This window comes from Ovis canadensis, chromosome 3 (genome assembly GCF_042477335.2).
Source record: "Ovis canadensis isolate MfBH-ARS-UI-01 breed Bighorn chromosome 3, ARS-UI_OviCan_v2, whole genome shotgun sequence".
NCBI lineage: Eukaryota > Metazoa > Chordata > Mammalia > Artiodactyla > Bovidae > Ovis > Ovis canadensis.
This window is the reverse complement of record NC_091247.1, coordinates 35,613,905-35,640,785: the sequence shown is the minus strand read 5'-3', so window position 1 is coordinate 35,640,785 and position 26,881 is coordinate 35,613,905. Positions and strand designations below refer to the sequence as shown.

General features: G+C 43.2%; 1 protein-coding gene across 1 annotated transcript in view; it reads right to left on the bottom strand.

Moving 5' to 3' along the window:
- Positions 1-24,316: 24,316 nt before the first annotated feature.
- PLB1 (phospholipase B1) overlaps positions 24,317-26,881 on the bottom strand; it is a 97,838-nt gene continuing 95,273 nt past the window's right edge. Inside the window, exons 53-54 of the mRNA XM_069582883.1 lie at positions 26,221-26,295; positions 24,317-24,706 (exon numbers count right to left, since the gene is read on the bottom strand). Coding sequence (XP_069438984.1) covers positions 24,503-24,706; positions 26,221-26,295 — 279 coding nt within the window. The 3' untranslated portion in view covers positions 24,317-24,502. The remainder of the gene's footprint in view (positions 24,707-26,220; positions 26,296-26,881) is intronic.

Genomic DNA, 26,881 nt, shown 5'->3' with positions numbered 1-26,881 from the left:
CTGTTCCCACCAACATTTCACTTCCACCACTGCCACTTCTGCTTCTGCCTCTCCAGCACCAACGGCATCATCTCCACCTCCTCTGCCTCTAGCTTGTACTCATGTAGAGCTCTGGCAGTTTCATGGTGTTGTCATTCAACCTATGTGGTAGGCACTATGACCTGTATTTAAAAAAAGTATAAGGGTGAAAGAAACGACACTCTATGTCTGAGGTCTCAGAGCTGGTAAGTGTCAGGTGCTTAGCCGTTCAGTCGTGTCTGACTCTTTGTGACCCCATGGACTGAAGCCCACCAGGCTCTTCTGTCCATGGGATTTTCCAGGTCAAGATTACTGGAGTGGGTTGCCATTTCCTTCTCCAAGTGGCAGGGTTGGAATGCAAATCCATGTCCCCTGAGTCCAGAGTAAGTGTCATCACCCCCCGTTTCATTGTCTCCTCCAAGGAGCCACAGGTCCCCCTTCTACTTGAGTCTCATCAGTGAGCCTGTGGTTTTATCCTAGCAGGGAGAGCCTGCTCCACGGAGAGGGGCACATTTATTCTCCTCTGGGGCATGGTGCATATCCAGCCAGAGCAGAACTCAAATCTCCCCGAGGCCAGTGACCAACCCCATTTGTTTATGGCCATGCTTCTGTGTCAAAGCAGCAGGCTGAATGCTCACTTCACTGAAGCTTTGAATTCAACGAGGTGGACATGGGGAAATGGTCAGCAAGGTCACTATCACTTCACAACAGCTTATAAAGCCAACCTTTGGGAAAAGAAAAAAGCAACAGCCCCCTTCGCCTTGCTCCCATCCCGAGCCTATGATGTGGGCAGAAAGATGCTAAATTATAAAACACTGGTAATAACACCTTCCATTGTTATGGCAATGGTCACTTCCAATTAGCCCATGAGATTTTTATTCATCTTATTCCTCCTGATGCCTTCTTTTAAAGTGGGCAGGACAGGTGTTATTAATTTCATCTTATAGATGGGAAAACTGAGCTCAAAGAGGTTAATAGCTCAAGGTGTCAGCTCTAGGTCTACAATGCAAATTGTCTGTCCCCAGTTTGGGTGCTTTTTGGGTCACTTGCCGTGGATACACAGTGTCGCCAGCCAACAGAGTATCTTCGGGGGAGGGGGGCACTCCACCCACGTCCTGGCAGATTTACCACCAGTAACTGTCATTCCTTATTTTATTACCCCCAAATATAACTCTTTAGAAAAACACCTGAGAATTACCCACAGTGCTCTGGGAGCTGAGTAGGTATCTGAATAACAGGACCTGAAACACCCAGGGGAGGGGCAGGAATGCTTCTGGAGGGAAGGGCACAGGTACAGAACTGAGCAGGTCCAAGGTCATGCTCGGAGATAGCTGATGTGGAGAGCAGCAGGCAGGGTGCGCCACCCAGCAAGCCAGGCTCTGATCTGAAAGAGCTGGGGCAGGAGGCAGGTCAAGCCCAGAGTTTGGGTTTTCAGAACCCAGGCCCAGAATTCTGAAGAATTGTCAATGATTCATGTCTGGCAACAAACAGTCTGGAAAAAAGACAGTGTCTATGCAAAAGACCAAGAATACCAAGACAGACACTATCTAGGGTTGCATTAGGCAGAGGCTGTTTTTAGACTTCCTGTCCAAGACAGAACTATGTGTAAGTGCTTAGGTTGGTCTGAATCCACGGCGGAAGGCAAGCTGGCCAGTGGACTGCGGTGAGAGAAGCAGGAGATGGAGTGCAAGAATGTCGGACAGTTTTTTGTAGAGCTGTTTCCCAAGCTGACGGTCTGCAGAACACCGTTCCCTAGGATGCTTCTGAGTGTGTCAAGACAGCAGGGTCTGTGCTCAGTAAAGATGGGAAATGCTGGATCAAAGGAAGCTACACAGGTTCCTGTGTTACAGGAGTCCTCAGAACCTTTAATGTGCAAATACTCGATGTGAATTTCTAGGTGAGAGTTATAGAAAGCAGAGTTTTCCAAACTTTTTTTTTTTATAGCCTTTTTTGTTTTTCCCTTGGCACACATGTTAACATCTCCTGGAACACTGGGAAACTCAGTCCAACCCATGCTCAGCTGGGCCAGTGGCACACCCCTGAAATGCTTTCTGCTTCCATACTGGGGCTGCAGCCTTCTGTCTCCTTCTGAGTGTGCTGTAGGAAGGGTGGTTAGGGTTTGAAACCTGAACAAAACAGAATTGTGATTTTAAGATTAGCCTGCCCTTTCATCTCGAATTTAGCATGTTTCCTTCCAGTCCTTTTTTTTTTTTTTTCCCCAGTGCATTTTTAAAGCTTGGTTATCACAGTCTAACATGTTTAAAGCTAGTGTTTGGGGTCTTGTGCACTGGCGTTGGCAGCCTGTCTCAATCAATGTGCCAAACTACACTGAAATTCAGAAGAAAAGATCTGCAAAGCCTAGGGACCATAGCCTTTCTATACTTACCAGGACAGAAGCTGCCCACCTTCTTTACCCAAGAGGGGAGGACCCAGAGGGACAGAGTGGAACAGGGTGCAGTCAATCCTTGTTTCTTTGAATCAAGCTGAGTCTTATGTGTAAACATGGTCATTTGGGCTGAAACCAGCAATGCTTCCTGATTTTTCTTCATGGGGTCTATTCCCTTGCTGCTCCTCCTGCTCTGGCCTCAGCCCCTCTGTACTGGAAAGTCCCAATGGGCTTCCCTGGTAACTCAGCAGGTAAAGAATCTGCCTGCAGTACAGGAGACCCCAGTTCGATTCCTGGGTCGGGAAGATCCCCTGGAGAAGGGAATGGCTACCTACTCCAGTATTCTGGCCTGGAGAATTCCATGGACTGTGTAGTCCATGGGGTCGCAAAGAATCAGGCATGACTGAGCAACTTTCACTTTACTTCAATAGTCACTGATCTTCTACGGTGGTTCTCAGACTTGGATGTTCATCAGAATTATCTGGAACGCATTTGAAAACACAGATTGCTGTGTTCCCCCTGCCCCCGACTCTGAGAATTTTTGATGGGATAGAACCTGAGAGTTTGCATTTCTTGTATGTTCCCATGTGATACTGATGCTAATTTTCAGAGGACCACCTTTTGAGAACTATTATCTGCAGTTTCCAGACCTGTGTATCAGAGTCAACTGGGTATCTTATTTACATGGCGATTCTGGGAGCTCACCAGTCCTACTGAGTTGAGATTGCCAAGGGTCAATACCTCCTTTGCCTCTCTTGGTCTGGCCTCCAGTGGCCAGTTTCCCTCTTTCTGGTGCCAAGTAGGAATACCGGGTTACTGACCTCTCTGTAGTTATCTTCCTCAATTGCCCATTGGCATAGAAATCCACCCTCTCCAATGTGGCTAGAAGAGTTGGTGAGGATTTGTGTTTGCCATTTGATTCGTTTAAAGAAGGTGCCTATCTGGATATGATTTTCTCTCTCTCTAGTGGAAGTAAAACTGTCGTTTGCATAGCACTTACAATTTGTCAAATATTGATCTTCAGTAATAATACGATGTTGTAAAGAATCATAAGGTCCATTTTAAGCCCTTCTGAGTCTGTGCCTCAGAAGGTTTAAGAAATTGGCTAATGACTCCAAGTCCCATTATTTTCCTATTATCCAGTGCTGGAGAGAAAGATCTAGAAGGGTGTCTTTACACCTGATTTTGAGGATAATCTCCTCCCCTTTCTACCTGGGGGCAGTTGTGAAGACAAACCCAATACCTCTGTCTGACCACTGTGGTGAGCTCATGGCATCCTGCACTTTATTTCAGTAATTTTTATATAAAAACATCTTGATAGAGCTCTGAAATTAGAACCTCAGACAAACCAGTCTTCAGAATTGATACTGAGTAAATGCAATATGAATGTGATTAGAGGTGCTAAATGTCTGAACACAGTTTTCATTTTCACTTGCCACATAAAATTTCATTGTATGAATATTATTCTCATTTTTAAAATGAGACCCAAAGAGACCAATGATTTATTCAAGGTTATAGGGGTAGCAAGTGGCAGAACTGGAATCTAGAGTTTGCCTGACTTTAAAACTGTGCTCTTGAAATTAAAATGATGAATAATAACTACTGTTGGTGAGGATGTAGAAAAAATGGAACCCTTATATGCTACTGATGGGCATGAAAAATAGTGCTACCACTTTGAAAAGAAGTTTGACAGTTTCTTCTAAAGTTAAACCAACCCTTATCATGTGACCAGCAGTCATCTAGCACTGATAGATATTTACCCAATAGAAATGAAACATACACAAAGACTTGTACTTGATAGTTTTGTTCACAGTAATCCCAAACCAGAAACTACCAAAATATCCAATAATAGGTGGATGGGATAAATAAACTGTGGTATATCCACACAGAAAAATACTACTTAGAAATAAAAAATAATAACAGCATGGATGAACTGAGGAAAAACATAAGCCAGACATCAAAGAATGTATTCTCTATAATTACATTTATACGACATTACTGGAAAAGGTAAAATAAATCTATAGTGGTACAAGTGCTTGGGGGCTTCCCAGGTGGCATGAGTGGTAAAGAACCCAACTACCAATATAGGAGGCATAAAGAGAGGCGGGTTCAATGCCTGGGTAGTGAGATCCCCTGGAGGAGGGTATGCCTATCCATTGCAGTATTTTTGCCTGGAGAATCCCTTGGACAGAGGAGCTTGGCGGGCTTCAGTCCATAGGGTCACAAAGAGTCAGACATGACTGAATCAACTTAGAATGCACAAGTGCCTGAGTTAGGGTTTAAAACCCTGTTTTTTAATCTTCATTTTACAACTGAGAAAATGAGGCTCAGCAAAGTAAAACAGCTTGTCCAGGATACACTGCCAGCAGGCTACCCTTCTTGATCTTAAGCTGTCCTACTTGACCTCACTCTTTTTGCTGGCTCCCTTCTCTGTTTGGAAGAGTGTCAGCTTACTTTGCTCAGAACTGAAGCCTGGGTTTATTGCTTCTCTCTGCAAGTAACTCAATACCCTATAAGGCTGGCATCACTTGCACTTTTCTGCCCCTGTTCTACATCTTAAATCTCACTCTTTTCTTTTCTTTTCCTGCCTCTACTGTTCTCTTTTCATTTTCTTAATGGTCCTGCTTGCTCCCTTCAAATGCTCTCTCTGTTTTCACTGTGTCTACACTCGTATCTCACTGTTGGGGTGGGAGCTTTCTGTCAAGGTGTGATTCTCAAACATTTTCTTTGGTGAGAAATTAATTATCTACCCCTCCTAAGGTTGACAGATTTAAGATGGTAGGATGCCCAGTTAAATTTGAATTTCAGATAATGAATTTTTTTCAGTGTTAGTATGTCCCAAATATTGCTTAGGGGAGACCCTTACACTAAAACACTATTTATTGCTTATCTGAAATTCAAATTTAACTGAGTGTCTTTTATGTTACTTGGCAATTCTAGCCCCTCTTGATATGCCACCGTTTTGTTAAGAAGGGACAGGTTTTTGACAGGTCTTCCAAGAACACAGTCTCCCTGGGGAACAAAATAAGACTGGCCTTCAGGGTTCCTCCATCCATGTATCTACCACCCAAACTCATTTTGTTTAAGCCCCGATCCCAAAATGTCTATGCAGTTCTCTCTTCCTTCCCTTCCTTTCTGTTCTGTCCTTCACCTCTTTAGCTTTGGATGCCTTGCTTGTCTCTGACTTCCCCACTCAAGTTGTCCTTGCCTTGTTGTGGATCCACATTCTTTAGCCATCCTCTCCTTTGTCTCTTTTCAGTACCAACTTGCATTTGCTCCTGTTCAACCTAGCCAGGGTTGGGGCACTATATGCATGGGAAAGCCATAGTATATTCAAGACATCAGTGCACTGCAGACCTCAACTGGGGTTGTAGCAAAAACACTAACTGGCAGCACTGCAGCCATTTCTGTCCATTACATGTGAGTTACACAAGTAAACTCATTTATTGCCAGGGTTGAAACTGGGCTGACCTCTGATTCACTAGGCTGTTTCAAGTGATTGCGGGATAGAAGTACTTAGAAATATAACCTCAGCTGACAAAGGGCAAAAACGACCTATATTTAGTTTATGTCAATAAAATTCAGGTGATTGTTCTGGAAAAGAAACAAGAGAATCTTATATTAGGCTACCTGGTGAGATATTTTATGGAGATGTTGTAGGCACAAAACACATATAAACCATTTGGTCTATGGGAAATTAAATGAGAAGCTATCTGTGGGAGAAGTTGGTTGGTTTATGGTTGCAGTATTTAAATTTTTTGCAGGTTTATTGAGGTATAATTGACAAAAACTGCAAAGCATTTTAAGTGTATAATGTGATTTGATATACATGTGCATTTTGAAGGGATTCCCCCTATGGTGTTAACACTGTCACCTCACATAGTTACTACTGGGTGCGTGTGTGTGTGAGAATATTTAAGTTCTACTTGCTTAGCAAATTTCAAGTATGCAATACAGTCTTATGAACTGTCGTCACTATCCTACATATTATATCATCAGCCCTTTTCCATTTTATAGCTGAAAGTGTTATAACCTTTTGTCAACTTCTCCTTATTTTGGCAATCACTTTTCAACTCTCTGTTGCTATAGTTTGATATTATTTAAAAAAATTTTTTTCCGAGAGTCTCTAATAAGTGATGCCATGCAGTATCTGCCTTTGTCTGACTAATTTTACTGATCCTTAGCATAATGTCTCCCCAATTTCATCTGTGTTGTTGCAAACAACAGGATATTCTTCTCCTAAGGCTGAATAATATTCACTCTCTGTGTGTGTATATTTATGTTAATATCATACTTTCTTGATCCATTCACCCATTAATCAGCACTTAAGGGGTTTCCACACTGTGGCTACTATGAGTAATATTTCAGTAAATACAGGAGTTAAGATATCTCTTTGAGATTGTGGTTTCATTTCCTTTGGATATGTATTCACCTTGGGAATGTTGGATAATATGGTAGTTCTATTTCTAATTTATTAAAGAACCTCCAAAATGTTTTCCATAGTGGTTGTACCAGTTTACATTCCCACCAACCCGGGTTCCCTTTTCTCCATTTTCTAGCCAGCACTTATTATGTGTTGTCTTTTTGATAATAGCCATCTAACAGATGTAAAAAGTTATGATCATGCTAGATAGCTTATTAAAAAGCAGAGACAGTACTCTGCCAACAAAGGTCTGTCTAGTCAAAGCTATGGTTTTTCCAGTAGTCATGTATAGACGTGAGATTTGAACTATAAAGAAAGCCGAGTGTCGAAGAATCAATGCTTTTGAACTGTGGTGCTGCAGAAGACTCTTGAGAGTCCCTTCGACAGCAAGGAGATCCAACCAGTCCATCCTAAAAGAAATCAGTCCTGAATATTCATTGGAAGGACTGATGCTGAAGCTGAAACTCCAGTACTTTGGCCACCTGATGCAAAGTACTGACTCATTTGAAAAGATGCTGATGCTGGGAAAGACTGAAAGTAGGAGGAGAAGGGGACAATAGAGGATGAGATGGCTGGATGGCATCACTGACTCGATGGACGTGAGTCTGAGTGAACTCCAGGAGTTGGTGATGGACAGGGAGACCTGGCATGCTGCGATTCATGGGGTCACAAAGAGTCAGACATGAGTGAGCAACTGAACTGAACTGAGTTGTGTGTATGTTAATCCCATACTCCTAATTTATCCCCTATACCATGTTTCCCCTTTGGTAACCATAGGTTTGTTTTTGATATCTGTAAACCTGTTTCTGCTTTGTAAATAACTTCATTTGTATCATTTAAAAAAATTAGATTCCACACATGAGTTATATCATATGGTATTTGTCTTTCTCTGACTTGTTTCTGTTAGTATGATAATCTGTATTTCCATCCATGTTGCTGCAATTGGCATTATTTAATTTTGTGGCTGGGTAATATTCCTTTGTTGGAGAAGGCAATGGCAACCCACTCCAGTACTCTTGCCTGGAAAATCCCATGGATGGAGGAGCCTGGTGGGCTGCAGTCCATGGGGCCGCTAGGAGTCGGACACGACTGAGCGACTTCCCTTTCACTTTTCACTTTCATGCATTGGAGAAGGAAATGGCAACCCATTCCAGTGTTCTTGCCTGGAGAATCCCAGGGACGGGGAGCCTGGTGGGCTGCCGTCTATGGGGTCACACAGAGTCAGACACGACTGAAGTGACTTAGCAGCAGCAGCAGCAGCAATATTCCTTTGTATATATGTATCTGTCTTTATCTGTTCCTCTGTCAGTGGACATTTAGGTTGCTTCTATATCTTGGCTATTGTAAAGAGTGCTGCAATGAACACTGGGGGTACATGTACCTTTAAAGAAATAATTTATTTTTGGCTGTGCCGGGTCTTTGCTGCTGTGCAGGCTTTCCTCTAGTTGCAGAGAGTGGGGGTTGCTCTCCACTTGTGGTGCATGGGCTTTCACATCAGTGGTTTCCCCAGTTGTAGAGCATGGACTCTAGGGTGTGCTGGCTTCCGCAGTTGCGGCTCACAGGCTTTACAGCGCAGGCTCAGGAGTGGTGGCACATGTGCCTAGTTGCTAGCATGTGGGATCTTCCTGGATCAGGAATTGAACCTGTGTCTCCGGCACTGGCAGGTGGATTCTTTACCACTGAACCACAAAGAAGTCCCACATATATCTTTTTGGATTACGGTTTTCTCCAGATATATACTCAGGAATGGGTTCCTGGATCATGTGGTAGTTCTATTTTTAGTTTTTTAAGGAATATTTATATAGTTCTCCATAGTTGTTACACCCATTTACATTCCCCTCAACAGTGGAGGAGAATTCCGTTTTCTACTTACCCTCTCCAGTATGTATTGTTTGTAGACTTTTGATGATGGCCATTCTGACCAGTGTGAGATAATATTTCATTGTAGTTTTGATTTGCATTATCTCTGATAATTAGTGATAGTGAGCATCTTTTCATGTGCTTTCTGGCCATCTATATGTCTTCTTTGGAGAAATGTCTGTTTAGATCTTCTGCCCATTTTTGATTGGGTTGTTTTTATGATAAAGAGCTGCGCAAGGTATTTGTATATTTTGGAGATTAATCCCTTTTCAGTTGCTTCATTTGCAAATATTTTCTCCCATTTTGTGAGTTGTCTTTTCATTTATATTTCCTTTGTTTTGCAAAAGCTTTTAAGTTTCATTAGGTGCCGTTTATTTTTGCTCTTAGTTTCATTACTCTAGGAGGCAGATTAAAAAGGATATCGCTACAATTTCTGTCAAAGAACGTTCTGCTCATGTTTTCTTTTAAGAATTTTATAATGTCTGGACTTCTATTTAGGTGTTCGATGCATTTGAGTTTATTTTTGTGTTTGGTGTTAGAGAATATTCTAATTTCCTTCTTTTGTGTGTAGCTATCCAGTTTTCCCAGCACTACTTATTGAATAATCTGTCTTTTCTCCTTTGTGTATTCTTGCCTCCTTTGCCATAGACTAACTTATTATAGGTGCATGGGTTTATTTCTGGGCTTTCTATTCTGTTCCATTGATCTATAGTTCTGTTTTTGTGTCAGTATCATACTGTTTTGATTACTGTAGCTTTGTAGTATTATCTGAAGTCAGGAAACCTGATTCCTCCAGCTCTGTTTTCTTTCTCAAGATTGCTTTGGGTTTATACGCAGTATAATTAAGCTGTTCATATGCAGGCAAGGTAATAAGTGAACTCAGAGCTTAGACAGGGAGTAGTAGTGCTGGCACTCAGAAGTTGGAAAAAGAGTCAAGGAGAAGGCGTGATGTGAAGTTGCATCTGGGTGACTGAAAAATGTTGAGTTCCAGGGATTGGAGGAGATGCACTCCTCCTTCCAGAGCCCCTCCTCAGTGTGGGAGACACTTAGAAGGGGGCCAGGGTAGGCACCAACTTTGCCATTGTTCCTGACTTGGGTTCCCTTTAGGTTTCTTGGTGGTGCCAGGGGAGGTGCGTGATTAGTGCTTCTCTCCTTGCTGGTGCCCTTCCAGCCCTGTATGGAGAATTTTCCAGGGAGACCCTGCCTTTTTGTTCCTCAGCACAGATGACAAGGAAAACAAAAGCTGTCCCCCCTCTACTCCCCCCGACCCCTGGATGGGGCCTCAGGCTAAAACTACATTTAGAGGAATGAACTTGGACATGACATGCTGTCAGGAAGCATTTAACAGGAGGCTTCCTGTGTGCTGTTTTGAATCTGTCAGGAATTCTCTGTTCCTTATTAATTCCTGAATATTCAGGAATTAAGAGGAGAGGCAAGCCTCTCCCGGGGGCTGAGGAATACAGGCATTTCCTTCATTAGTTTTTCTATAGGGTGATAAGTACCTTCTTCCTTCTTATGAACCATATGGTAAAAGTGATTATTGACAACCCTCTCTCTTTCATATAGATGACCTCATGTTTCCTTGATAACTTGTAAGTTTTGATTTTATCTCTGCTGAAAATAGCTATCTTGTAAGACAGTATAAACACATACACAATGTTGAATAAAACACCTTTGCTCCATCAGAGCTTTTCTTGTCTTGCTTTCTCTCTCTCTCTCTCCACCTCCTCTCTCTCTCCCTCTCTCTCTTTTTCAGGCTGATCCCCTGGAGTGCAGAGGCTCTCTAAGTTCACTTTCCTGCCCGGGCTTTTAAGACCCTCTCGAGAAGGCGCTCTGCGCCTTCACCCCATTGAGAGGGCGTCCGAGGGCTTCATGAACAGAGCAAGCCCTGTGTCAGGGACTTTATTGACTTTCTGCATAAACCAATGAATATCAGCCTCTTTCTCTCTCCTTTACTTTCCTATCAGTTGACTCCGGACCACCAGGTTCTGGTCCATTAAAGGACCTTAACAATATGCACCAAAGTCTCACTCGGTCACCAGGGGCAGCTGTGTGGCCTCCCAGGCCTCCATCATAGATGCCACAGCACATTACATCATTTGCTTGGCCAGCGGGCAGAGTGTGTGATTTATGGTAGAGTCAGACAAAGAGGCAATGTGGTTCAGTGGAAAGAGCACAAGTTGTTGTTTCTTTAAAAAAATCTACTTTATTGAGGTGTAACATAAATGATACGATGCACCCATTTTCAGTGTATCTAATGAGTTTTGACAAATATATCCCCACCACAATCAAGATATAAAGCAGTCCCATTACCCAAAATTACCTCCCTCGTGCCCTCTTACACTCACTGCCCCAGCCCAGGGAGTCCACATCTGCTTTCTGTCATTATAGATCTATTTTACCTTTTCTAGAACTTCATATAAATGGAATTTCACACAGAGTATCTGAAAGTGTTAGTTGCTCAGTTGTGTCCAACTCTTTGCGACCCTGTGGGCTGTAGCCCACCAGAGTCCACAGTCCATGGGATTCTCCAGGCAAGAATACTGGAGTGGGTTGCCATTTCCTTCTCCAGGGGATCTTCCTGACCCAGGGACTGAACTCCAGTCTCTTGCATTGCAGGCAGATTCTTTACCATCTGAGCCACCAGGGGAGTCCCGCAGAGTACTTCCTACATATCTGGCTGCTTTTTGAGATCCATCCATGTTGTGAGGCTTAGCAGTTTTCACTGCTGAGTAGTATTCAATTGTATGGGTATACTGCAATGTGTTCATTCCATTTTCCCGTCATTAGTTTGAACTTCCAGTGTTGGACTTTTATGAACAAAACTGCTATCAACATTTTTGTTCAACTTTGTATATAGATGTATATTTCTTTTCTTTGGAGCAAACACAGGAATATGTTACTGGGTCATATGGTAAGGGTACATTTTAACCTTAGGAGAAACTTCCAAACTGTTTTCCAAGGTGATCGTATGATTTTGCATGCCCATCAATAGTGTGTGGGGATTCCAATTCTTCCACAGCCTCACCAACACTTGTTAGTGTTTAAAATTTCAATAACACAGGTTTTGAAGCTAGACAGATTTCAAATTCTAGTTCTGTTACTTGCTAATTTCTTTTTTTTAATTAATTAATTAATTTATTTATTTTTGTTGTGCTGGGTCTTCACTGCTGGGCGGGCTTTCTCCTGCTGCAGCCAGCAGGGAGATATTTCTCTAGTTTTGGTACACGAGCTTCTCATTGCGCTGGCTGCTCTTGTTGCGGAGCATAGGCTCTAGGGCAGAGGGCTTCATTAGTTGTGGCCCATGGGCGCAGTTGTTTTTGGTTCCTGGGCTCTAGAGCACAGCTTCAATCGTTGTGGCACGTGGGCTTAGTCATTCCGAGGCATGTGGGATCTTCCCAGACCAGGGATTGGACCCTTGTCTCCTGCCCTGGCAGGTGGATTTTTTTTTACCACTAAGCCACCAGGGAACCCTACTTGCTGACCTCTTAACTGTGGATGAGTTACTGATTCTTACTGGGGTCCAGCTTCCAGTCTCATTTTAAAAATGAGAATCATACCTTCCTCATGAAGTTGTAAGGACACAGTGTTAAAAGGTAAAGCACCTGGCTTTGACCACATGATTTATGTAAAACTTGGGAGCCAGGAAAAGGAGAGGGATAAGTGTTTGAGAGAGGGGAAGAGTTAGACTCTTTAATAGCAATATAGGCTTAAAGTTGAAAAAATTATGAGCGCTGCATTTCAAGTCTGAATCTAAGAGTAATTTAGGTAACTGTCAGGAATGCTAAGATAGAAACATAATCACTTGCTGATACATTCTATCTTACAAACCAACCACACAGTTATTTTCTAAAATAAATACTGTATTTTCAACTTTTTCTCTTAAATTTTTTTCTATTAGTTTTTGTTCTCAATTTTTAGTATGCACCTGAACAATTCAGGGTGGAGGTAAAGCAGTGGGGTGATAAAGTAATGCAAAACAAATTTAGTTGGAGAGTCTGTTGAAATACAAATTGCTGTCTGTATACATCTGGAAACTCTGATTCTGAAGATCTGGGATGGAGCCCAGTAATCTGCGTTTTAAAAATTTCTCCAGGTGATTCTGATATCAGTGAAAGAAGCTGACCTTCCTAGTATCTTACCTGTGGTTTGACCCTGGCGTTCTCAAGCAAGTGTCACAAGCATGAGTGATTTCCCAGGGGTGGCAATGTGAACCCAACACAGAGGGGTTGAAAGTGGTCCTTTGCTCAATCGTCTACTTCCAATGTGGTGTGATGACTGTCCTCCCAGGTCATAGAGTTAGAAAGTAATAGAACCAGAGCTGAAAGCTGTCTGACAACAAGCTGTCAGACCAATTAAAGCCACAAGAAAAATGGTGGAGCTGACAACCCTGAGAGTAAGGGCTTTTCAAAGCCACATTGTGAAAGAAAAACAATGACCTAAGCAGACCTGACAAGGAGATTAAAAAAAAACACCCTCCAAAAACAATACAAAAAACAACAACCACATGCCCCAAAATATTGACATTGAGATTATCAAGAAGTCGAGAAGTCTAGACTATGAATTTATAAGCACCTCTTCCTGGTAATAATAATGCCTTCCTTAAGTGCATTATGGTGTATTCAGATTTAAGCTAATGAAATGAAGTCATATGGATTCACAAGACATTTAAAAACTAAGCATTTGATAATGTGTCAGCAAACCACTACACTTTTTAAAAGTGATGTTTGAAATCATAGGGTTCTGAATTCAACACCTTATGAAATTCACTAAACTTACCAGTAAATGTTTAGAGGGCTTTTTTTTTTCTTTTTTTAGTTTTACTAGCAAACAGCTACATGTCATAATGACTAAAATAAGAGAAACCACACAGTGCAAAAAGAACAGGTACATGCTCATCTGGGCTCACTGTTGGAAGATGCACAGAAAATATCGCCAAGTGTTTGAACAAATTATGAAGCATTGGGCATCTGGATAAAATATAGATAAAAAAACCCAATCTTAGCCTATGGTATTTGTTGAATCACTTCAGTTATGAAATATACACGCAGTTGCTCTTTCTCTTTCTATGTGTACCATTAAAAAAAAGAAAAATGTACCAGGGAAGATATATACTCAACAGAAAATTACTTTTTAATAAAATCAATACTTTGGAAAAATTGTGGAAATGTCTTCACTAATAGAGTAACTGCATTAACTAGAATAAAAGATTCCTGGGTAAGAGTACAAACACAGCACCATCAATGAAATTCTTTCACTGTATCATTTGTTGGCAAACTGTCACAGCAAAGCCAAAAGCGTACAGGAAGAGATAGGATATTATCAATGTGGTTATTGTTTCTAGAGCCAGATTTTTAAGTGTCATAGAATCCTTATAACATTTTGTAAGGAGATGGGGAGTCACCATGTAAATATTTTGGCAATGTGCTTATAAAAGCCACCAAGACTAAAGATGAATTATACATTTTTAAAGTCAATAGACAACTGTTTCAAACTTGCTGACCTTTTCTATGATGACGACTGACTGTTGATAATGTTACCTAGCATATATTAAAAACAAACCTCACTTCATGGAAATGGAGAGGAAGTAATTGCTTCCAGAAAGTAAGTTGTAGAGTGTGATATGCAAAGATACTCTTTAAAAACAAGAATAAGGAGACTTCCCTGGTGACCTAGTGGTTAAGAATCCACCTGCCAATGCAGGGGACACAGGTTCCAACCCTGGTCTGGGAACTAAGATCCCACATACTTTGGGGCAACTAAGCCTGTGCGTCACAACTACTGAGCCTGAGCGCTAGAGCCCATAAGCTGCAACTAAGGCCATGGGCCACAACTACTGAAGCCCGCATGCCCTAGAGCCTATGCTCTGCAACAAGAGGAGCCACCTCAAAGAAAAGCACTGTGCACTGAGAGTAGCCCTCACTTGTCATAACAAGAGAAAGCCCACACACCGCAATGAAGACCCAGAGCAGCCAAAAGCAAAATAATAATAATAAAAAAAGCAAAGGGAGGGTTTGGGAAGGAAAGGACTGGGAGTTTGGGATTAACAGATGCAAACTATTATCTAGATAATGAATAAACAACAAGGTCCTGCTGTATAGCACAGGGAACTACATTCAACATCCGTGATAAACCATAATGGAAAAGAATATGAAGAATCCCTTTGCTATACAACAGAAATTAACACATTGGGCTTCCCTCGTAGCTCAGTCAGTAAATCATCTGCCTGCAATGCAGGAGACTCGGGTTCAGTTCCTGGGTTGGGAAGATCCCCTGGAGAAGGGAACAGTTATCCACTCCAGTATTCTTGCCTGGAGAATCCCATGGACAGAGGAGCCTGGCGGGGTACAGTCCTTGGGGTTGCAAGGGTCAGACACTTAGCAACTAAAACCACCAAATCAACTATAATTCAATAAACTTTTAAAAGTCAATAAAATGACAACAAAGCTGGTGTTGGGAGCTGACTTTGAAAGTAGATGCTTGAAGCATTGCTACTATTATGTGATTGTGCTTCTGACAGTCATGAACTTCCTCCATAAATTCTTGTATTTGTGTACATTAAAGAAATCTAGGAGGCAAACTTCAAAACTTGAAAATGGCTTCAGCAATGGAGTATAAGCCCATTTGTGAGAAATGGGACACTTTCCAATTAGTTTGCTAAAAAATAAAAAGATTAGGAAAAAGAGTATTTCATGAGTGACATTTAACAAAAATCTTTACACGACTGAATGAGAATCATGACTTCTTCTGTTTGGAACTATCCATCTTGGTGAGGAATCTTTTTTCAGCCATGACCACGTTTTGCTTTTTAAAAATCCTGCCTGGATTATATTTGTCTTATGCCAAAACACTTGTAAAATATATTATTTGATTTTTTTTTTTTAATGGAAGAAGGTACCCATGAAGACAAAGTGTCTAAGGATCATGGAAGTCACAGCGCAGTCCTGCACACAGTCCTGGGCCCTGGAAGGTGGTGATCATTGTATCCCCCAGCCCTGTCCAGAGCACAACCAGTATTAGTAGGGAGTGAGGCAAAAAATGTTTAACACCTGTGCGCCGAGCTCTGGGAAGCAAATGAAAGCAACAGTGTGCCCTGTTCTGCCTGGGAAGAGGCGATATACACACAGGAAACCAAGAGCAGGACTAGACAGGATGCCTCTCCTACTGTGGCCAGTTCTTTCTTCTATCTCTTCTTATTTTTGAGCCATGACTACCTTTGAAGACAAGTTTAGAAAGAAAATCAAGCTAAAACCAGACCTTTGCATAGTCGTATCACAAATCTCTCAATCAAGATTTTATTTTATTTTTTGGCTGCATCATGCAGCTTGCGGAATCTTAGTTCCCTGACCAGGGATTGAGCCCATGCCCTAGGCAGCGAAAGTACGGAGTCCTAACCACTGGACGACCAGGGAATTTCCCCAAGATTTTGAAAGCAGTGAAATATATTCAATCAAAATGTTCTCTTCCTCCCAAATCTTAACTACCTTTTTCTTTACAAATGTCTATTTTTATGTGTTTTGTAACTGATATATTAATATATATATCTGTCTCTTGATATATATGTAGGAGATAGAAATGTGGGTTTGATCCCAGGGTCGGGAAGATCCCCTGTAGGAGGGCATGGCAACCCACTCCAGCATTCTTGCCTGGAGAATCCAGTGGACAGAGAAGCTTAGTGGGCTAATACAACTTATAAATAAACATCTCTCCATTGTGGTTCATGTGCTAATATTTTTTGCAGGTACATAATTGAAAGAGTGTGGCAATGCCTTCAGCAGACTGTAAATACCTTGGAGGTGACCTATCTTTCTTGCTGAGGTTTACTCATGGCCCACAGAGGACACATGTTTATGAGCCTCAGTACCATAGACTGGCTGCCTGGCTGAATGAAAACTATCAGTAAAAGTGTTTCTGTCATAGGAACAACATAAATATCAACTCAGGGGGGAAAGGATTGAATACATAAATAAGCATTTGGCAGAGGGACAAAAACAATGAAATATGAAGCCTGAGGTGCATCCTATGAAAAACACTTACTAGTAGCTAAATTCATGGAGTGTTTACTCCATGCCAGGAGTGTTCTGTGCTTAACGCTCAGACCCTCTCGAATTTTCACAACGGCCTTGTGATATGCACCAGCACAGGGCTTGCTGTCGCAGGTCCCTGTGCTGCCTTCTAGAGAGTGAACTATTCTGGGGACCAATTCTGAGAACTATTTCCTTGTCTGCTCAGGGGATTTCAGATGCAAAGAGATCCCGATCGTGTGCCTTCCTGTGTAAAATGAGTTACAGAAATAGAGCTGCAAGAGAAAGGTCGAAATGGAGCCTCCATGTGTAATGACATTATCATTGATTTCCTGGGCACAGGAGATATGCTCTGAGTGATTTTTCCAGCAAGTGGAAAAACCCAACCCGCCCTGCAGGCCTCCTTGTGGATAGGGCATCCTCAATTCTACTCCAGGGCCCGGCACTTCCTCTCTAGGGGGTTGATGCCCTTTGGCCTCCTCTGTTTCTCTGCCCACAAATGGGGAACAGGGGTGCAGGGAGGTCCTTTCTGGCTTTTGAGAGCACAGAGCACTAAGTGGCCTAAGGCAGGGTAGCTTTTTCACTTCTAAACCTAGGCAGGTATAGAAATGGACTAAAACCAGACTTTCTTCCACGACAGAGTGCCCTGAAGGAGCGGGCAGAGGAAACATCTGCCACCCAGGTGATGTGGGGACCAGGAGGTGTGAGCCTGCCCTCCTTTGTATCCTAGACCCTGAGATATTCCCCAAGTCAGAGGAACCAAGATGATAATGCTTGGAAGGAGGCTGTCTTGTCAACTTCTTTCATATCCTTTGGGGATATCAGCAAAGACATTCAAAGTAAATTAACTCATGCTCAGAAAGGAACCATCAGAGGCACTTGCAGCCGCCCTGTTCACCTCTGAGTGGGAGACCCCTCCTGCTGCCTTGGTTCTTCTATCCAGAGGAGAGGCCTCTTCCGCTCTTCCCCTTCCAGTGAAGGCTGAGCTTTTGCTGAGAGACCAATCATTTTATTCTTAGGTTGAGAACCCACGTGGACAATGCAGAGTGGCTGAGGGTAGGGAGAGCAGGGCTCGTGGACACGCTATCAGCCTAGTTTGCACACAGGAGATGAGAAAAATGACAGCTGCCATTGATCAAACTCCTTTTCTGCCAGCCCCTTTTCATACATTTTCTTCCTTTAATCTGCTAATAGCCTTTTAAGGTAGACATTATCCCTGCTTTATTGCAGTTGAAGAAAGAAGGTCAGTCCTAATAATTCAGGATGTGAATCGTTTTATACTCCTGTCTCTTCCCCAGCTCCCTTCCTCCCAGAGCCCGCAGGTGCTCAAGACTTTATTTGATCATAAAGAATGGAATTCAAGCTACTGAAACACCATCCAGGTGAACGTATTCGGGAGAAGCCTCTGCTTTCTCCTGCTCCTCTCATTGTCCTCACTTCCTGCTCACCCAGCACTGGGTGACAGTATTCTGATGGCAGCAGGCTTGTTGCTGGATGGGACAGCCATGGCCCAGTAGGGGTGGACCCTGGGCCTCCAGGAAGGCACACGTTCCCTTGGCCCTTGGTGTGTCACAGTGCCAGCGGCCAAACAGTGGGACAAGCTTCTAGTGACAAGTCTTCTGGATTTCGCACAGAGCACAGCGGGTACACACTTGAGTGGCCTCCTATTGCTGAAGCCTGGTGAGTCCTGGCTGCCACCCAGCAATGCCATGCAGCTTAGGTGTGCTTTGTCGCTCAGTCGTGGTCCAACTCTTGTGATCCCATGGACTGTAGCCTGCCAGGCTCCTCTGTCCACGGGATTTCCCAGGCAAGAATACTGGAGTGGGTTGCCGTTTCCTACTCTAGGGGATCTTCCTGACCCAGGGATCGAACCTGCATCTCTTGCTCCCTTGCATTGGCAGACAGATTCTTTACCTCTGTGCCATCGGGAAAGCCCATGCTTGCTCAGGAGCTGGCCTCAAACTGATGTGCTGCAGGGAGGCAGATTCCCTGCCAGCTGGATGTGGGATTTCTTTTTCTTTGCCCAGGTCATCTTTGACTTCTATTTATTTCACTCAGGTGACATTGGAATGAGAACTCACAACTTCTGTAGGTGGCACTCAGGCAAAAGCCCCCTCCAACTGGTCATTGAATGAATAAGCAGTTTAATTTAGCTTGGTTCTTTTATAAAAACATCTTCCTCCTTCCTTCTTTTAACTTGAAAAATATGAAGTACACATACAGAAAAAATCTGAAGTGTATATACATTCAATTATAAGAACAGTAATCAAGCAAGATCTTGTGAAACTACCACCCACATTTAGAAATTGCCATTCCAGTATCTTAGAAGCCTTCTGTAGATCTTTCCTCAATTGCCAACCCCTCCTTCTCTCAAAAGTAACATTACTGATTTTTCTGATAATTGTTACACTGATTTCCTTGACTACTTCTACTACCTAACTCCATGTTTAAATGGAGCTGTATTACATGTGTTCTTTGCCATACTTTCTTTTTGCTCAGTTATGTCAGTCACCCAAGCTGATGAATGCAGCGGTAGTTATTTTCACTGATGCATAAATACTTAGATTAATATACCAAAAGTTATTTTCCCAGTCCATTATTGATGGATATCCATCTCATGTCTGGCTTTATTGTTTTTATGAACAACACTGCCACAAATATTCTTGTACACATCTCCCCAAAGAGATACATTTGCAAATGATTATTTGAGAACCATCACCTAGGGATGGAATTAATGGATCATTGTTTTCCACTTGTTCAACCCTACTAGGTTTTTATAATATATCCTATTGTTTTATATATTTTCTCATAATTAAAAAAGTTTTCCCCTTATTAATTTTAAAAAGTATTTTCGAAAAGTTAAAAATTCTCAATATAGGATGAACATATGTCTAGACTTTGGGTTCAGTTCAGTCACTCAGTCATGTCTGACTCTTTGTGACCCCAAGGACTGCGTGGACTGCAGCACACCAGGCTTCCCTGTCCATCACCAACTCCTGGAGCTTGCTGAAACTCATGTCCACTGAGTTGGTGATGCCATCCCACCATCCAGACTTTAACTTAGTTATTAACGAGGGAATCATCATGATGGTCAAGTTTGGTTTAAATGAGAATTTGAGGAAGGAGATTTACATTGTTAGTTGGCCAAAGGAATGCTGAAATATGTTGCTAATAGAAAATTGGTTAATGTTCTACAGGGTGATAAAATCATAACCTTGATTTTATCTTTTTTATCATTCAGAAATATGTTAACATTAGTTAACATAATTTCAGAGTATCTGGGCTCTAATCAAATAGAAAAGTCAAACACAAGTGTATTTTAGATAACAATATTTCTTTAGAGAGCTTGTTCAACAGTGATATTAACAGGACATGTGGTCACTCTTGCCTTCCTTCTAAGTTTGGGAAATTTTTTCTTAACAATACAGCAATTTGCTTCCAAGTTTGTGGTGAGGATCAAATGAAAACATATAAAAATGCTTTGTAAACTATAAGGTACCAAATATATTTTCTTTATTATGGTTGTTTCACCAAGTCCCCATTGAATAATCTATTGGATTTGATATGGATATGGGAAAGGAGTGCTTATTGAATACCTACTTTTTAAACTCCCTTGGACTGCAAGGAGATCCAACCAGTCCATTCTGAAAGAGATCAACCCTGGGATTTCTTTGGAAGGAATGATGCTAAAGTGGAAACTCCAGTACTTTGGCCACCTCATGCAAAGAGTTGACTCATTGGAAAAGACTTTGATGCTGGGAAGGATCGGGGGCAGGAGGAGAAGGGGACGACCGAGGATGAGATGGCTGGATGGCATCATGGACTCGATGGATGTGAATCTGAGTGAACTCCGGGAGATGGTGATGGACAGGGAGGCCTGGTGTGCTGCGATTCATGGGGTCACAAAGAGTCAGACATGACTGAGCGACTGAACTGAACTGAACTTTTTAAACTATTGCTTTCATCTAATTTAATTCTAACAAAAAGACTGAAAAAAACAGTGAATCTGCTTCAGTTTCTCTGTCTATAAGATTGGGATAACCGTAGTACCTATCTCATTGGGCTGTTGTGAGAATTAATGAGTAATATAGACTATTAAAAACAGTACTTGATACACAGTAAATACACCAGACATGTTGGTTTATTGAATTTCTAATCTGTTGTTTGAACAAATCTAATGAAGATTATTTTAATAACTATATATTTTATTTTTAGAATTTCCATTTGGTTCTTAGTTTTTTCAAATAAATCTGCCCTTATTACAAAATACTACCTTTTTCTTATCTCATGTTTTAATTGCCTTTTGTCTTTAATCTTCTGAAATCTACTTGTATATAGTCCGTCTTCAGTACTATTACATAAAATGTGGCTCTATAGGTTTCCTGTCATATATTGTGTCTACTAATTCTCACTGGGATTGTTTCTTCATTTTTCCCCCCCAACTAAGAGATTTGCTAGCTGCTATAACCCCACTGTAGCTGACTTTTCTTTCCTTTTTCTGGCTGCGCTGCGTCTGCGTGTGTTGCCGCGTGCAGGCTTTCTCCAGCTGTGGCGAGCGGGGGCTGCTCTCTGCTGTGCTGCACGAGTCCCGCATTGCAGTGGCTTCTCTTGTTGCAGAGCATGGGCTCTAAGCATGTGGGCTTCAGTAGTTGAGGGGTACCGGCTTAGTTGTCCTGCGGCATATTCCCAGACCAGGGACTGAACCCGTCCCCTACATTGACAGGCAGCTTCTTATCCACTGTACCACCAGATGAGTCCTATAGTAAATTTTTAAAAGCTTACTAGCTAGAGATGGCTGAATTCTTCAGACCAATTGGAAGCACAAAAACTTACGGTGCCATCATAGCCTTGTGATGCTAATATGTATCCCTGTTTTTCTAGATCACATTTTATCTTATATCACATTTATTTGCAATTCAGCCCAATTTTCAGCTAGAATCATCTATTTTGTATTTTTGGGTTATTCTCCTACTCTGGAAATCAGTATTCATTTTGATGAGTGTTCTGTTATGGAATGAAACCATAACTCTGGGTCAATTAACACTTTCTGAGTCTTGAGTTTCTCTTCTGTTTAAAAAAAAAAGACGGCGGGGTGGGGGAGATGATCAAAGGCATATGGAAGCTTAATTGTGCACCATTTGTCTCTTGTAGTGTAAACATTTATTGGCATTATTTTTCTTGTACCAATCTTTTCCCAGTAGCATTCAGGCCAAATCAAATACAGCCTGATACTATAACTATTATAACAATATAATCATATTAGTTCCTTGTCCTTGCCATAGTGTCCCTCCCTAATCTGACAATATCTGGCTCACACATCCTCATTTTCTGGAAAACATCTTTCTTGTTGTCCTATATACACACCCTACTCATTCATCTCTCTACTTAAATGGAGTTTTCCAGTCTCCATGACCTCATTCTTTTCAGCCTCTGACCAAAGCATCTCTTCATCCTTCAGGACTCAAATTTCCATGTTCTTTATGAAGGCTTTTGACTAAGTGAAATCCACATTAATCTTTTTTGATGCTGGGTTCAATTCCTGGGTTGGGAAGATCCCTGGAGAAGGAAATGGCAACCCACGCCAGTATTCTGGCCTGAGAAATTCCATGGACCGAGGAGACTGGCAGGCTTCAGTCCACGAGGTTGCAAAGAGTCAGACGTGGCTGAGGGACTAACGCTTTTCTTTCAACCTTTTTTGAATGAAAAAGCCTCCATGGAAAGTATCATGGAGTGTAGCTTTCTTTGGATTTGGTGACTTTGCTCCTGGTGTGGCCGTGGTTGTCTTCCTAACCAGACTGAACATTTTCCTGGGGTAGGAGGGAATGTTCCAGTGTATATATACTACCACCAGGTTCAAGTAAGTGCTCTCATGTATTTTTAAATTTTGGCTTTTTAGCATATGTTTGGTGGGAATGTGGGTGGGTTTGTGGCTAAGTCCCTCCAGAGGGGTTTCCTTTTATTTCTCCAAAGTGTTCCTTGGTTCCCTGTGTGGGACCACATCTTTCATAAATTTTTCAGACTGGGGGCTCCTGGATTACTCAGGTAGTATAAATTTCAATCCCAATCCAAGTGAAGGTAGACTTGTGAGTTTCATGGTTCTTTGAAGTAGGAACTACTGAAACGGAAACTTAGGGAATTTAAAAAAAGTTGAATTCTTCAACCTCATGGGTTATCTTGGTTGTTACGCTGTGTTAAGCCAAGAACACAAGCTGGGATGTGGTCGTTCTTTCGGGGGTGTGATTATTTAGTCATTGTTTTTTGTCCCCAGGAAGAAGTGGGGGCAGGTATGCCGTTTCCTCTTGTTCAGAAGCAGAAATTGAAACTAGAAAACTGGGACTGGGAGGTCCTCTGGAGAGACTTTTCATTTTTGCCAAAGAGAAACAAGATGATGAACCCCCATGAGTGGAAGGCAAGTAGTCTTCATCCACACATTACTCCCAAGTCCCCAAACCCGTCTCTGAACCTAAGTCCCCAGTAATCTAGACCCTAGCTCAACTCTTCATAGAAGAGAAAACGACCCACTTTCATGTGTGCAGTGTTTTAGAGAACAGAAAACTTTTATACAGCTTCTGTTTTATTTATTTTTTTAAGCAAGACTGGGAGACAGGCAAAATAAATACTCTTATTTCCATTTTTCCATTGTATAGATGAAATGTCTGAGAAACTGGGACTCAGGTTGGTAATGGGGTTTGGCGAAAGCCACACATTCAGGTGATATATCATATTCTTTGTCATCTCAGGCTTTGGGATCAGAAAGATACGCAGATCCTGATTTAATGGACTTTTGCTTGTTTTTTATTGGCGGTGAAGTTCCCATGACATATCATTAGCCATTTTAAAATGAGCAATTCAGTGGCATTTAGATCATTGACAATGTTGTGCAATCACTAGCTCTGTCTTCAGAGTTTTTTTATTATCCCCTCCCTGGGTTTTTGTGCTGAATAAAAGAGCTTATCTGTGTAAGAATTCAGCTGAGGGCCTTGTCCCTGGTAGGGGCTGAATGAAGGGAGGCTGTGTTAACAGTCTCTGTCTAGCTCTCTCATAAACTTGATACTGTAGAAAGAGGGATTCTTTCCTAAATTTAGCACTTCAAGAAAGGTTGAGGATATATGAAGTGTTCATGTCCCAATCCTTTTGTAAAATGACATTTCAAAATTGCTCTCTTCTGGGAAACCTTTCCCAAGGAACTGCTAGTCTCAAGAGCAGACACATTTACCTACTGCTGCCCCAGGACTGAATCACACAGTTACAGAGCATCTTGTCTTTTGAAAAGAGTTCATCTCTGGGCTGGGCCGTGACCTGCACAACCTTGGAGGTACTACAGTGTTTTCTACCTTGCCCTGAGTACAGAAATGTGCATAACAGATATGTGTTGGATTATACCCAGTGGTGGCCGGCAAGCCCCCAAATTCCAGCCATGGTGACTAGCATTTCCCCTACATTTGAAATAGGGTTTTAGTGATGGAAGACAGGCTTGTAGGGTGACAGTCTGGGTTTGGTTCGCCATCCCTTGGGCAGTTCTGGTTGAGATGAAAGTTTCTAGTTTCCATACCTGCAGTGCGCAAGAGGTGAAAGGTGAGCGCTTCAAGCAGGCAAGCTCAAGAATAGAACAGCTTTGGCCTTTATTTAAATGCACCAATTCCAGAAGAATAGGTCCCAGGCCCAGGAAGTCATGACTATCCATGTGGCCTCCTGTGCCCCAGCTTTGGAATGGCCTCTGTAGTGGGCAAATGGGGGCCGAGGTGGAGGGCTAGGGAGTTCAGGATGAGAGCCCAGGCAAGGCTGGCAGGCCTAGAAGCTCATGGTGTTCAGACTTAGGGGAGAGTTTTCCTTCTGGCGACCTCTTAGGGCTCTCCAGGTCATCACTGCACCGACACCCACCACCAGGCCTCCTCCTGCCGCCACTGGCACGGCCCAGGAGAGCACTGGGGGTTCTGTGTCAGCCTGGTTTTGGAGCAGCTGACTGTTCCTCAGGGTGCGGAGATAGGGGTTCTCCTGTGGAGGAGGAGAGAGTTCTGGGTCAGGGGCCAGAAAACCACCCATCTGAGGCTTGTGTGGTCCCCATCCCAGTGATGGAGCAATGGCCTTGTTTCTACAGCCCATCTCTTATTTGTAAAGTGCTTCATCCACACTCAGCCCAAGCCCCTTGAATGAGGAGGGGTATCCAAAGTGGATACCCTTTTGGTTTTGATTTCTCACCAGCACCTCCTTTCCTGTCAACTCAATGTTGAATGATCAGGAACTGAGAAGTGACCCCTGGAAGGGAGACCTGGGGTGCTGGCAGAGCCCCTACCTCTGTTTCCTCTAGGCCACCACTGGACAGCTACTCCCCTCCTCCCATCCCAGGGGTGCCTGTGAATGGGGAAGGTTGGGGTGGAAAGACAGCTGGTTCTGTAGTGGACTAAGCACCCCAAATGCAAAGGGCCTGCCTCCCTGGATCCATTCTGTTCCCCCAGTGAAGGCTGATGGCATATTGGCATGTGCTGGGAGCTCGGAGAGTGCCTGAGGGTTGAGATGTGATGTCGTTGTGGTCCAGCTGGGAGATGAGAGGTGTTTAGAAATAATCGCGAGGCCTGGGTCAGGGCTTGTGAGAGGTATGCAGAGAAAAGACACCAACACTGGGGTGCATCTGGGGTGGGAGTGTAGAGGAGATAGGATGAACAACAGCAGAGAAGGGGCAACATCTGGGCCTTGTAGGATGTGAACATTTTCCATAGGCAGAGATGGGGGATGAGCCTCCAGTGGGAGCAGATGGTGGAAGTGGAAGCATAGACGGGGGCCATCGTGGGTCTTGTTTGGGAAGTGGCTCCATTTTCCAGGAGCGGAGTCGTCTGTCTAAGGTGATACAGGGAGGTGGGCCTCTGGTTTGGACTCTCTTCGGTGGGACATGGGGACCAGGGAAAGGTTTCAAGCAGTCTTGACAAGACTGGAATTCCTTCCAGGTATGCCACTCTGTGTCTGGCAATGATTACAGGATGGACAGAGAAGGCAGAGAAGAGCCAGGGAGGCAAGATGAGGTGCTTTGTCAGTGATCTGGGGGAAGGTGTCTGGGCCTGGACACTGGGAGTGCTGGGAAGCCAGAAAGACGATACAGGCACCCAGCACAGACATGGTGTCTTATTTCTCTGCCTTGCAGCCCCCAGTACCAGGAGCACGCCTGGTGCGGGAGGGCTCTTTGGTGCACGTTTAAGGCAGAGGATGCCTCAGACCCTCTGGGATCATGGTGGGTAATGAAGGTCTGGCCAGTATTTGCTCATCTGCCTGCTCTGGGCCTCTTCCTGCTTCGGTGAGCCTGTGCTTTCTCCCTTACCTCACTCCCGGCTGAGCGCCCTGAGGACCTGAGAAACGTCAGGGGCAGCCAGGGGAGGTGAGATTTGAGAAGGGTGGTCGTGAATGACCGTGTCCGATGGTAGAGCCTCCCAGGGGACTTTGGTGCCTCCAGGTGGCCAAGGCCCTCCTCCCCCGGGTCAGACACCTGTTGCATACCAGAGAGGTAGGACCTTACTCACAGCAGAGGGGCACTTGAGCTTGGTTCGGCTGTAGGTAAAGTTGTTGGAGGTGGTCTTATGGCCCACGGGTTCTAGCTGAAGAGAGAAAGGGGAACATTGATTTCCTCCAAGGCTGAGCCCCAACCCCTGTTGGAGGGAGGAGTATCTCACACCAGGTTCCTCCCTTTTGCTGAAACCAGCAAAGGGGCAAGACCCACGGCCAACACTCGCCACCCTGAGGCCAGAGCTGTACCTGACTTCCGACTCAGAGATTGTCAAATCAGAGTCCATCAGAGCAGAGGGACCCCGAGTCTATATCTGGGATTTACTGTGAAGGACACTGAGACCCAGGTGAGTCTGACCCATTCAGAGGCCTCAGCAAATGATGAGTTGGGGGACGCAGGGCTCAGGACCTCCATCTCCTGTATCCCTGGGCGTGGCTGTGAATGCAGATACTCTGCATTTTCAACTTTACAAAACGGTGATGAGCATATTTCCCAACTTCTAGAAGTGTCTGGGGATAATCAATTTCAAGAACACTTTGAAAATGCACTGGTTACCATGACATCATTACTACGCTTGACTTGTTGATCCTTAAGAAATTGGAACTTTCTTGCTTGAGCTACTTTTGTGTGTTTTTTGTATAGATGAAAAGGTTTACTTGAAACCTCCTGGGGAGCAA